Here is a 13,922-nt window from a genome sequence, read left to right as displayed (position 1 = left end):
GTCAACTTTATTTTTGTATCTTTACCATAGGACATGGGGTTGTCAACTGAGACCAAAGTTTTGACCTTGACCTTTGACCTAGGAAGTTGTACATACATTATGACACACCCTCTGGTGTTGGTTAATATTCATGTCAAGTATAAAGTATGAAATTATAACAGTTCTCTAGATATAGAGCGGACACAATTTGTTACAGACGGACTGACGGACGGACAGACTGATCACTATAGGGCGACCTGCCATTCGGCGCGGCCCTAATGATCAAATATCTATGAAAAATACAGTTTTTCCTCAATCCACTAAAGTTGGTACCTACGAAAAATAAATGAATCCACAGTACTTGAAAATATATGTATGGTTCATGCAAGGTATTTCAGTTTTCTCCACAAATGAAATGAGGCATTTAACTTTATAAAATAAACAAAACTCTAGCTTAATTATTAGTTGTTTATTACATATCACAGTTGATAATGGTTTCATAACTAGGAGGATTATATCCCCTTTAATCATGTCTACAAAGGATTGTCTCCTCTTGTGTCAATTATAGTGATCAGGAATAACTTATGTTGATGGGGTAATATCACAATGGGTATATTTACTTTCATGAGAAATTAGTAAATAATTAGTAAGACTGCAGCATAGTATAAAATAAACCCAGCATTTCATTGCAAAACATTTTGCTATATTTAAAAAAGTGACATTTCAAAATTTCAATCTAACAGTGGTTCTGAGAAAGTCTATTTTCTTATATGCAATAAAACTCTAGTTGACATTTTAGGAATCTTAAACACTTAAAATTCATGCATGCAGAGTGAAACTTCAATTGATATATAGTTGTGAAGAAAAACTTCAGTTGTGTTTATCCTTGAACATGATTATCTTCCCTTGACACAATCCTATTATGATTATCTTCCCTTGACACAACTCTATCATGATTATCTTCCCTTGAAACAATTCTATTATAATTATCTTCCCTTGAAACAATTCTATTATAATTATCTTCCCTTGACACAATCCTAAAGGTTGCAGTCTTGTAATTGACTGCTCCATAGGCTTACATGCAAAACAGCTGATCTTTGAAATTTTTTAAAAATAAAATGCTACATAGAAAATTTTTTTCATGTACATATCATGTGAAATTGTGATTTATTGGGGAAAAAAGTGGGTCATGCCAAGAAGAATAAAAAGTTATGAAACCTTGAAGTCAAAACTACTTTTTTCTACTTTCTGTTTGCTGTTTTTACTAGGCCGCACCACTTCCAGTAAACACGATATCCTATCACTTTCCTGGTTTGATATCCCCAAAAGATGCAATATTTTTTTTTATCTAAATAGATGTTTCGTTTCAGTATAAATTTTTAATCAAACAGAAAAAATTGAGTCTAGAAAAAAATGGACTATTTTATTTAACTCCATGTTTTGACATGCACCGAAACTGGAGTTGTAATACAAGACTGGTACCTATAATGATTATCTCATTTTGAATCAAATTCATTAAACGGGAAGACTACTGGTATATTAAAGTATTTACCACAAAATATGTCGCCAACAAAGAGATACATTATAGAAAGTTTTATTCTATAAACAAAAATTGAAAATAATATTTTCAAATAATGGCATTTTAAAACATAAAATTATTCCTTTCATTACTAATTGTAAGTAACAAATTTTCTTATCCCCTTATCATCCATATTTTTACTTTTAAAAAAGTATATATGCAGTAACAGTACAGTACCTCTTAATGAACATTAAGATGACATATTGAAAAAGGCAGTGAAACATTGAACAAAAATCCTATATAATATTGTCAGGTACTACTGTATCCTACAATCTTTACATAGATTAAAGACAGAAAGTATGTTTAGCATGCTTCTAGTTACCAGAGGATTAATGGAGCCTATATTGCTCACTTGCCATCTATACATTCTACTTGTATTTAAAAGATGCATGTACTAAAAATGCTGAACTCCTTTTAAAAGCTTGACTGGTCCAAGGGTGTGCACAATTATAAGTATTATTTGCAACCATTTGAGCCCCATTCACAAACACAAACAAAATGAAAAATGCCCATAAAGGCCTTTAGAAACCCCATTAAGAAATATAAAATGGTTTCTCATTTTAAGCCTAATTTGTTATGAGGATAAATTTATGTCAACCAAATTGATACCTACTCATCACAAAATTACTTACAAAGCTTCACAGGAAGACTGAAAACAAAGCAGAAAACTGACATCTACTTGTTATCCTAGAGAGGGGCCTATGGCCGAGCGGTTTAAGTTGTTCATCTACAGTTATGGCTAGCCTATAGTTCTCTCAGGTTGGGAGCTGAAACCAATCTTGTGGCAAAGTTTTTTCTGGTCTTAATTGAAAAGGATTGCTATTTTTCCTACCAAGGTTTGGGATTCCCTTCAATCTACAGCCTCTTCTACTTATTTAAACTGGTTGCCATGATATAACTAAGGCCCATAAAAAAGGCTTTAAACAAAAAACAACAATCAACAAAAGTTGTTTAAGGTCCTAATTATTGATTGATTGTTGTTTACTTCTAATGAGAAAATATTTCATGCATATTTAGGACAAGAACAATTAATACACTAAAGCAATTTAAATGGATCTAAAAAATGAATTGACCAAGGTCAGGTTAATTGGACTGCTCCTTGAACATGACATAATAACTGCTATAAGCAAGGTAGCATTTTTATGATTAGTAGAATGTCTGATTGCAGGGTAGATGAAAATTCAAATGTAATAGCACTGTACCTTTTAAATGACTCCAATCATCTTATGAAAAGCTGACTTAAAATCAAATAGCTAATAAATAAAATGAGATAGCATTGATGAGTTAAGTATTTACATTTACTGGTAGCCCTTAATATAAAATTTAAAATCTTTACATAGTGTACACTGTTATTAAGCATGATTTTTTTGCAATTATTGTCTTGTAATGGTCTTTAATACACCTTATCGCTATTTAGTCCAATCCGGAAAAAACAGTCATTTAGACAACTTCCTGTTTGGGTCAACAGGCCTTGAACAGGTAAACAACAAAGGTCATCAGTAACGAGCTGAAGGAGGGAAAAATTTAGAAAGCGATCAATACGAAACTTTGATAGATTATGATCCACTTTTTTCGAAACTCAAATTATAGTCAAAAAATATTTTGTTTGAAGTATTTACGATGTTTTAAACAGATCTCATTAAAATGTATCATGCATGGTGCATTGTTTAAACAGGGCCCCAGATAGCTTCAACTGGATGAAAAAGTTGTGTAATTTTAGAACTTATCCGGAATGGAATAAATAGCGATTAGGTGTAACGATTGTAATAAATTAACAGTAGGCTATTCTTTCCAGTCTTACCCTTAAAACTTCCTAAACTTCTATCCAATACAAACTTGTATCATTGTACTTAAATCTTAAGATAATTCGTTGAGTGAAACTCCAAAATGATTCCCTATGCTCATCAAAAGTAACTAATAAACTGATACTTCTATGTACATATATAACACATAACTAAAACAAAACAAAGGCCACAGCAAATTAATATCTTATTTCCAAAACTTGGTAATTTAAAGTGAAATTTTCCGAAAACAAAATCTCTTCAGAATGACTTCAGAATGACTCAAAGTTGGTCACAATGTTACTATTAAGTTTTCTTTATAGTGTGATTTTAAAATATGCATTACTGCCTTTTCTGAGTTTTGTTGTTGTCAGGTAGCTGTCTAATTTCTCCTTTTATTAATTTTTAAAGTTTTTCTATTTCCACTTTTGCATTGTAATTACTGTCAAAAAGGAATAGCTTCAACTACCAAAAGCCTTATAGTACAAGATTTTTTTCAGTCACACTAGCATCATTTGTTTATACTGGACCATAAATGTGTTCAAAGTTTTAACAAAGGAAACATTAAATGTTTTTTTCCCAAATCTATTAATCTTGAAAAGTATGTACATGAATTTGAACCTAAGAATTGATATGCTATGGCCTGATTAGTTCTAATTGACTCACTTGGTGAGATTCTTGTTAATGGAAAACATAGATGTGACATATTAAACAATAAGTGTGATCAGATCATAAAAACATATTCATAATGACATATAATATACTATGTATATGGATTGAGGTAAATAACAAATTTTAAAGTACTTCTCCATCTATTAAAGAATCATGCATTAGGTGATTCATGGTCAGAAAGCTTACACATTTTGATCTTTGATATTTTGTTCAGAATGCAAAGATATTTAAAAGTATCCTTAATTCATACTTGTTCCCATGGTCATTGGAGATATATATAATTACTGTAAATTCAGAAATTTTTGCAAGGTTTTTATTAATGCGAATAATGCGAATGGTAAAGTATAGCAATAATAAGAACTTGCATCCTGTAATCTGATACATATATCTTTAAAGCAGTTTTTTTCTGAAATCGCAATAATTAACCTCACATTTTTGTCCAGTCTTCAAAAATCGCAATAATTTCTGAATTTACAGTATATGAAATGCATTATGAAATTTTGAAAAGGAAGATAACTCCATAATATGAGGTACATTTCATTGTAACTTCAAATCAATTTTCCTTCATAACCAGGCAGTATGAGAAGAATGATAATCCACTTCATGATGTACATCAATGAGTTGATGAAATATCAAGAATAATAATCCACTTCATTTTAATTTTAAAAATGTGTATCTTTTATCATCTGAATCATATTTCATAAATTGCATGATTGATACATGAAAAGCTACTTAAGAAAATGATTTGTTACAGACTAATATCTAAAATGGAGTCAAATAAAATACAACAAAAACAAACAATGGTTAATAACTTTTCCTAGCGAGAAAAATACAATATAAATCTTTTGAAGATAACAAGAATTACTTTTCCTATACATGTACCAATAAATATGACTTGTCTTTTGAAATATTTGAAAATATTATCATTTCCTGAACTTGCATAGCACTTTTTAACATATATAACCTCAATCTGGACTAGTTTGTCACATAACATATTACTATCCATATGCTTCACAAAAAGTAAATATTCACCAAACAAATTGATGATGGTTAAAGATTGCCAACAAATTGTTTAATATTTGTACTTCTTCCAGCAATAAGCAAGATGTTTCTGTTAAAAGCCTTCATTAGTCAAAAGGCTATAGAGGGTCTACTATACAGAAACAAACAAATAGGTCTTGATAATTATGTTTGTTACTGTGATATAGATAGATTGTCTACTATGTAATTGAATTAGAAAGGACTGTGACTGTAGGTGGTCTATGCCTGAAACATCTTGCTTATAAGTTCAAAAACCACAGTACAAAATATCAAAGAAAACATTTGCAGTGACCAATTACTAATTTACACAAACGTGCACGCACAGAAATGTCTTGCCTGCTATACTTCATGATTGAATTTATGTTGAAAGGCTTTAAGGTAACGGTTGAATACAAGTATCATATAAACTTAATATTATCAATGTTCCATGTAAATGAGGTCCAAGTCACATGAACCTTGCCAGATAGACATGTACACCATAGAATCATTCCGTTCATTTAATAAAGTTGACCTTTTGCTTATTGTATCCAAAAAAGACCTAACCACAAAAAATTAACACTGACCAATGAACCTTAAAAAAAGACTCATCAGTGATGCTTGAAACATCATGAATGTGTCCATAGTACATGGATGCCCCACTCACACTATCATTTTCTATGTTCAGTGGACTGTTAAATTAGTTTCAAATTGATTGGACTTCAACTTCATCAAAAACTACCTTGACCAAAAACTTTAACCTGAAGCGGGTCAGACGGACGAACGAACGAACGAACGAAAGGACACACAGACCAGAAAACATAATGCCCCTCTACTATCGTAGGTGGGGCATAAAATAGTTAAAAGGCCAAATAAAACTATGAAGTATATATGAGGTTAACAATGGTTGAGGTTAGATACACCCTGCCAGACAAACAGTACACTTACAATCATTCTGTTCACCAAAGATAGTTGACCTATTACTTATGGTGTCTGAGAAACAGGCCATTTTTACATTTTCATTATCATGATTATGATGCTGAGAACTTGAAGGTCACAAAAAATGAATGATTTTCTATTTCTTCCCTGGCTTTTTAATTACTGACTTATCTTTAATTGCTTTGAGAATTAAAACATAAACACATCAGTATCAAAATGACGAGAAATAAACTAACACCAACAATAAATTATTTTCTGTTTCCTTCCCTAGCTTTCTACGATATATTACAACTACTGACTTTTTTAAGCATTATAACATGATAACATCAGTATGATGACAAATATTCAATATTATAAATGGCCTGCTACAATATAGTACAACTTTTTGTATCATCTTCTGAAGAAACACAAGGACATGTCAATCCTGGTTGATGCCGGGAACCAAACTGTCGCTGACAATCGACGATATACTGTTCATACATACTGTCTAACATGTATGCTGCTTTGATCTGTTCTTGTCTTGCTGGTACCTCTAAAGCTTTGGCACATTCCAGGGAACAAGTCCAATGCATAAAAGGAACACATGTGTTCCCAAGGTAAGGGTTCTTAAATGTGATCACTTTGTACCCTGGAATAACACAAATATACTAAATATGAAAAATTCAATAAGTTAAAATAGAAACATTACAAGTTTGAATAAAAAGAAATATGGAGAAATTATTTTTGAGACAGCAACCCAAGACACAAAAAATCTAAAGGTCAACCTACAAATATTAAAAGACATATCATTGAAATAAATAATAATATCAGAATAATTATAAAAAGTTTTGTTTATTCATAAAATTTTAAGATTAAAATATACAATACATGTATAACAAAGTGTCACTAGCAAAACAGGAAATGCAGAACCCTCCTAGGCACAATAGATCAACCAAGGTTTGGGGAGGGGTTCATGTTGCTCAGAATTTAATTTTCTGTGTAGTGTTGTGGACTGTTGTTTGATTTTTTTCTTGTGACATGATGTTGTCTGTATGTATTCTTAGACTTGTGATTTTGACTGCCCTCTAAATATCTTCTTTCTTTAAAAAAAATATACTAAGGACTATATAATAAGTTGTAATATTGCATATGTAAAATTATAATGTACATAAACATATACTTATGTATTATGTATTATAATAATACCTTAAACCTTAACCAAACCTTTGTTTAATAAAAGCAGTCCTTAAGGATATGTTCCAAGGAATCCATTACAGTGGAAAATAATATAAAACCCTATTTATCTTAGATATACAAACCCTTAAGATATGTTCTTGTGACTCCAATATAGTGGGAACACATATAAAACCCTTCCCAAACCTTGATCTTAGATACACAGACCTTTAAGATATGTTCTTGTGACTCCATTATAGTGGGAACATATAAAAAACCCTAATAAAACCCTGCCAAAGCTTTGATCTTAGATATACAAACCTTTAAGATATGTTCTAGTGACTCCATTACAGTGGGAACACATATAAAACCATAATAAAACCCTGCCCAAGCCTTGATCTTAGACATACAAACCTTTAAGATATGTTCTAGAGACTCCATTACAGTGGGAACACATATAAAACCAAAATAAAACCCTGCCCAAGCCCTGATCTTAGATATAAAGACCTTTAAGATATGTTCTAGTGACTCCATTACAGTGGAAACACATATAAAACCCTAACAAACCCTGCCCGTGCCTTGATCTTAGATATACAAACCTTTAAGATATGTTCTACTGACTCCATTACAGTGGGAACACATATAAAACCCTAATAAAACCCTGCCCAAGCCTTGATCTTAGATATACAAACCTTTAAGATATGTTCTACTGACTCCATTACAGTGGAAACACATAGAAAACCCTTCCAAAACCTTAATCTTACATAAACCTACCTTTAAATTATGTTCTAGTGACTCCCTTACTGTGAGAACACATATAAAACCAAAATAAAACCCTGCCCAAGCCTTGATCTTAGATAAACAAACCTTTAAAATATGTTCTAGTGACTCTTTTGCAGTGGGAACATATATATATATATAAAACCCTAATAAAACCCTGCCCAAGCCTTGATCTTAGATATACAAACCTTTTAGATATGTTCTACTGACTCCATTACAGTTGGAACACATATAAAACCCTAATAAAACCCTGCCCAAGCCTTGATCTTAGATATACAGACCTTTAAGATATGTTCTAGTGACTCATTTACAGTGAAAACACATAGAAAACCCTTCCCAAACCTTAATCTTACATAAACCTACCTTTAAGATATGTTCTAGTGACTCTCTTACAGTGGGAACACATAGAAAACTAAAATAAAACCCTTCCCAATCCTTGATCTTAGATATACAGACCTTTAAGATATGTTCTCGTGACTCCATTACAGTGGGAACACATAGAAAACCCTTCCCAAACCTTGATCTTACATAAACCCACCTTTAAGATATGTTCTAGTGACTCCATTACAGTGGGAACACACATTAAACAAAGAATAAATGTCAGCAATATAATCTTTCAATATGCCAGCCACATCTGGATCATTAAAAAAGTCTTTACGAGTTCCAATAATTGTCTTCGCTGCAAGAAACTGTAACATGTCCGGAGAAGTCGATGGAAGGACATTTGTTCCTGAAGTCGGAATTATTCGAAAGTCTACATCTGTGTGATACCACATAAAAGTCGACTTGAAATAATTATGATTGCCATGGCGATGGACGGTTTCAATGCCAGACATCTCTAACAGGAAGCCTGGAAGTGCATCCAATTGGTTGTTGTCTAGCAGGATTGTTTTTAATTTTGAACAGAAGGCAAGTGTATATGGCAAAGAATGAATATGTAGACGGTTATTTGTTAATGCTAAATATTGTAATTTTCTTAAACGTCCTATATCTGGAGGTATAGCCTCTAAACAGTTATACTTCAATGAGAGTATTCTCATATTGTAGCACCGAAATAACTGGAAAAATTGAGAAAAAAATCATACATGTAACACAACAAAAATGGATGAATTTAGTTCAGGTGCTTTCTTCATGAAAGATATATATACATGCATGTACTAACAATTTTAGGTAAGGATCTGTCTTTGTGAAATGTTATGCATTGGAAAGCAAAAGAAGAGCTATTTTTAGCTTCTTCAATGGTTGCCATTTTTTTTATAAGTGTAACTTCCTGTAGTGGTCTTTATCCTGTAGTGATGGAACTTATATTATATTATATTGCATTACATTAAATTATCAGAGTTTGTCTCTCAATCTATATGGAGGCCATAAAAACTTTCCCTATACTTTATATTTTTAGTTTTATCATTCATTTTCTAGCTTTTAACCACTTCGTTTATGGAAATTGTTATGCAGGCCTCTGTTGAAGGATATATTGTAACTTTAAGATGAAGAACAGCAATAAAAGCATTGTCCCTATGCTTTTGGTTTTTTCATGTATGTGTATTGATTTTGTGTCATGAATTGATACACCATATCCTTTCTTTTCCATTACATGTACATTTAATTTTGGCGAACTAAATGAGCAGCTTCAAATAGTATGCTAGATTACTAAGTTTGTTGTCTAAACATAATAGGTGCAGTTTTCAGTGAAAATTGTGTTCTAAACGGATCTGTAAATTATCTTCCCCATATTTTGGGGTGATTATATAATTAATATAATTATTTTTTATAGGTATTGTAGTATTAAATTTACTTACCTCTTTAGGTAAGGTTCTGTCCTCTCGAAACTTAAATATACTATCTAAATGGAACTCTGTTATCTTGTAAAGCTCAACATAGGTTGTCAATAAGTTGTCTAAAATTTGTCAACAAAAATACATGTATATTACGGTACCATCAGGTGTTTCAGCCAAAAATCACAGTGAATGCTGTGATTGTAAGTGATCAGCAATTAAATATCTTTGTGTATACTCCAAATGTTTTCCATAGACATTTTTGGAAAGATGGGGGAACTGACTGAAAGGATTTTGTTCATGATTTTGAAGGATGGGGCTTAAATAGAGTAAACATGGTAATAGAGGATTCAAAATTTAAAAGGCTGGTGCTTTAAATAATGCATGGGAGTCCCACTACAGTATATAAATAAGGAGATGAGGTATGATTGCCAATGAGACAACTATCCCACCAAAGTTCAAATAAAGTGGATATAAGCAATTATAGGCAACCGTACAGCCTTCAACAATGAGAAAAACTCATACTGTATAGTCCGCTATAAAAGTGTATTCTATAGGTATATGTACGACCTGTGAATCATAGTGTTATCACCTACAATCAAAAACAATAACTCTGCTTCACAGTGAATCACTCAACACTAAAATGAGAGTTTTTACTTAATCAACTAGTGTGTAACTTGTTTATAGAAAAAAAATGTTAAAACTAATCAGTTAACATGGTTTACTTTTATAAATTGTAACTTGGATGGAGAGTTGTCTCATTGGCACTCATACCACATCTTCCTATATCTATTAAATCAGTTTCAGTATTTAGTTTTTTGCTGCTGTAACAAAAATGTAAAAGTTCACACCTATGCTTTAGCCATGGCAACAAAGAAGAATTGCAGACCTAAATGTGCCATGTAATGTTGCTATGACAATAATGTAGAAATACCCACCTATAGGTAACCTATGTTGTTGCTTTGAGTCGTGTTTACAAAGCTGAATCAGTCGTTTTGGTTGGCGATGAAGACAAACTGATAAGTACCATAACTCTTGTGGAACTTTCTGAAACACAAATAAAACATATTTTTATCTGAATCAAGACTGAAAGGAATTTTTCTGAATCATTCAGTAAATAAAACTTATAAGCATACAAGGAGGTCACATGCAACAGTCTTTACCTACTTAAGATAACTTAAATTCAATACTCAAGGGTTTTTGGTGTTCTTTTTTTAGGGTTTTGGTTCTTTTTTTAAGTGCAAATAAAAATAAATACATTTTTGTAACATCCAAACTACAAATAAAATTAAATTACATCCAAACTACTCATGATAGCTTATGTGATCTTTTGACGTTTTATTTTTTATATATATTGACTATGTTAACATTTAGATGTATTTAATGGGTTTTGTGTTGTATGATTGCTGTCTCATTTACATTCTCTTAAAATCATACTTTAAGAATGTGATCGGTCAGTTGTAGGTCAACCCTAAAACGCTTTTCTAATTAAATACTTCTAAAAATATTATACCCAATATGTTCTGTGACAAAACATATGTGATAAAAGTTTTACTAGAAAGGTTTGAATAGAGTTATTTACATAAGAAAAGTGAATTTGTTATCGTTATTAAAATCGTTAAAATTTGGATAAATTGAACTACAAATGTAGCTTTCAGAAATGAATTATATATAAGATCAAGAAACATTGAAAATGTTTTTCATCTTCTACACAATCATATGTGCAATACAATATATATGTAAAATTGAGAATGGAAACGGGGAATGTGTCAAAGAGACAACAACCGGACCAAAGAGCAGAAAACAGCCGAAGGCCACCAATGGGTCTTTAACACAGCGACAAAATCACACACCTGGAAGCGGGCTTCAGCTGGCCTTAAACAAACATTTGTATTTACATTGTGTCATAGGTCAAATTTATTTGTTCAGTGTATGTTCAATGGTGTTTATATGTCCTTTGATTGAGTTAAGCTATTTCAGTTGATATTTTATAGTGTGTCTTTCTATGTTGCGGTGTTGCACTGTTGTTTCAGAAAAAGGGTGAAGGTTTGGTACCATTAAAACGTTTAAACCCGCTGCATTTGTTTGCACCTATCCTAAGTCAGGAATCTGATGTTCAGTAGTTGTTGTTTGTTGATGTGGTTCACAAGTGTTTCTCGTTTCTCGTTTTTTATATAGATTAGACCGTTGGTTTTCTCGTTTGAATGGTTTTACACTAGTAATTTTTTGGGGCCCTTTATAGCTTACTGTTCGATGTGAGCCAAGGCTCCGTGTTGAAGACCGTACTGTGACCTATAATGGTTTACTTTAATAAATTTTTACTTGGATGGAGAGTTGTCTCATTGGCACTCATACCACATCTTCTTATATCTATGTATACTAGTTACTTTTTTTGGTAATTAAGAAGAGATTTTGGCATGATGTAGTAACCTGTTTCAATTTTTAACGGTAAACACCCACTTCTAAAATTAGATAAAATTTTCCTATCATCTTATGTTGTCTATCATATATACATTTTTCAGAGAAAAAAAAATGTTATTCAATTTATCATGTTTATAGTCTATAAGTCATGTAAATATGCAACTGATGTTACCATTTGGTTTATTTCTATCATTTAACAAATTTTCAACACATTCTACTTTTATAATTTAACATTTTTTCATATCATACATTTAAGATAAATTGGAGTTCAAACTTGTGTATCATTTAACTTCTGTATATTTAAGGAATGACTGTAATATTTTTTCTGTCTATGAAGAAATAACATCAAAAATGTGGTGCACACTGAATAACCCGCGTAGCGGGTTATTTTAAAGTGTGCACCACATTTTTTATGTTATTTCTGAGTAAACCATGAAAAAACGTTGATGACGTCACGGTCACATGACAAAATCATGTCTATGAGCTGATAAACAAAACAACGTCAGCCAATCAGAAGACACGTTACATCCAAAATTAAATTATTAATATATAACAGTAAAAATAATACACATAATCCAATTATTAAACTGTGAAAATTTTCTTGCATGTCAGATTGTAAATCAATTGGATAATCTTTGTATTACTTAGGTGTGGAAATTTAATCACACAATTAAATTAATTGGTTAATTCCAGTAATTGTTTGGTAGATATATCTTCATTGTTTTTTTATTGAAGTTGATGAAAAATAATACATCAAATATCTGAGAAAGGTTAAAACTTTAATGGATATACATTAAGGTATCTAAAAAGAAACAGATCAAACATTATCAATAGAATATTGGAATCTTAAAACAACAGACATTTTTACTCATTTTATTGTTTATTCTAACTGCTTAATTACATGTGAAGATTTTTAACAAATTACTGAACAAATTAAACTCTACCCACCTCCTAAAAAAATAAGAGAAAATGTAAAAATAATATTAGGTGCTGTTTGACTAACAAAATGCGGCTTTAAATGTCAAAATGATTTTAAATAGGTGCTGGTTTAACCAGATACATCTTGATAAGATGCCAATTTGACTTTTCTATAGGTGCTGAATTGACCTTGTGGCGATTTGACTTGTACCTATACTCCTGCTGGAGTAAATCAGACATGAATTAAGTGGAATTGAATCATACATTGTAAGAGTTAACTAAGGTGTAACCCAACACTAGTGGAGAGTGTCTGTACCAAGGCAGAGACATGTCTTTGACCAAGGTAAGAAAGAATATGATCATCTTTTACGTGTCTTTGTCAGCTATACATTTTGTGTAATTCCTTGCAGTTCTTTCATTATTACAATATATATATAAGCTATTTTTCTTTTTTATCAGGTTTTAACAGTATTCTTAATTACCTGAACTATATCATTAATGTCAATAATATCATCAGAGCTCTTTTCAAGCTTATCTTGAATCTGCTTCCTCAACCCATACCAAACTTCAGGATGACAGGAAAACTTCTTGAACAATAGAAGTTCAAATCCATGATATATATCGGTCATATTTTGAATTCCCTGGATCTGAAGTTCTTTAAAAAATTTCTCATTACACGAATTTTGGCTGAGGTATCAGGGAAACTTTACACGACTGACTCAGTATGCATATGCCACCTCTTCATCATCATCCTGTCATGTTGACTATAGAACAAGGGGAGATAATCATGTTATTTAACTTCGAAGATTTGTGTTACAATACTGAGTCTCCTTTTTAACAATAAAAATTAATAGTACAGGATAGGATATAGAATTTGTTAATCTTTGTTAAGTTGAGGAAATATATATA

At 31.4% G+C, this 13,922-nt stretch overlaps 1 protein-coding gene across 1 annotated transcript; it reads right to left on the bottom strand.

Moving 5' to 3' along the window:
* Positions 1 to 433: 433 nt before the first annotated feature.
* Positions 434 to 13,806, bottom strand: LOC127739146 (uncharacterized). The gene is made up of 5 exons (XM_052250738.1): positions 13,496 to 13,806; positions 10,613 to 10,721; positions 9,699 to 9,796; positions 8,438 to 8,957; positions 434 to 6,595 (listed from the first exon to the last, which is right to left on the bottom strand). The coding sequence occupies exons 1-5, from the start codon at positions 13,640 to 13,642 to the stop codon at positions 6,333 to 6,335; spliced, it is 1,137 nt and encodes a 378-aa protein (XP_052106698.1). The 5' UTR covers positions 13,643 to 13,806; the 3' UTR covers positions 434 to 6,332.
* Positions 13,807 to 13,922: the final 116 nt, after the last annotated feature.

This window comes from Mytilus californianus, unplaced genomic scaffold (assembly GCF_021869535.1).
Source record: "Mytilus californianus isolate M0D057914Y unplaced genomic scaffold, xbMytCali1.0.p SCAF_4, whole genome shotgun sequence".
NCBI classification, from domain to species: Eukaryota; Metazoa; Mollusca; class Bivalvia; order Mytilida; family Mytilidae; genus Mytilus; species Mytilus californianus.
Note: the sequence above shows the minus strand (reverse complement) of the source record. Positions and strands in the feature narration are given on the sequence as shown.

Excerpts from the sequence above, each read along its gene's own strand:
- LOC127739146 (XM_052250738.1), bottom strand. The coding sequence starts at position 13,642 with ATGACCGATATATATCATGGATTTGAACTTCTATTGTTCAAGAAGTTT. Across the intron at positions 9,797-10,612 it reads ACAACATAGGTTACCTATAG|ACAACTTATTGACAACCTAT; the intron begins GTGGGTATTTCT and ends GACAAATTTTAG. Across the intron at positions 8,958-9,698 it reads ACAGAACCTTACCTAAAGAG|TTATTTCGGTGCTACAATAT; the intron begins GTAAGTAAATTT and ends CAATTTTTCCAG.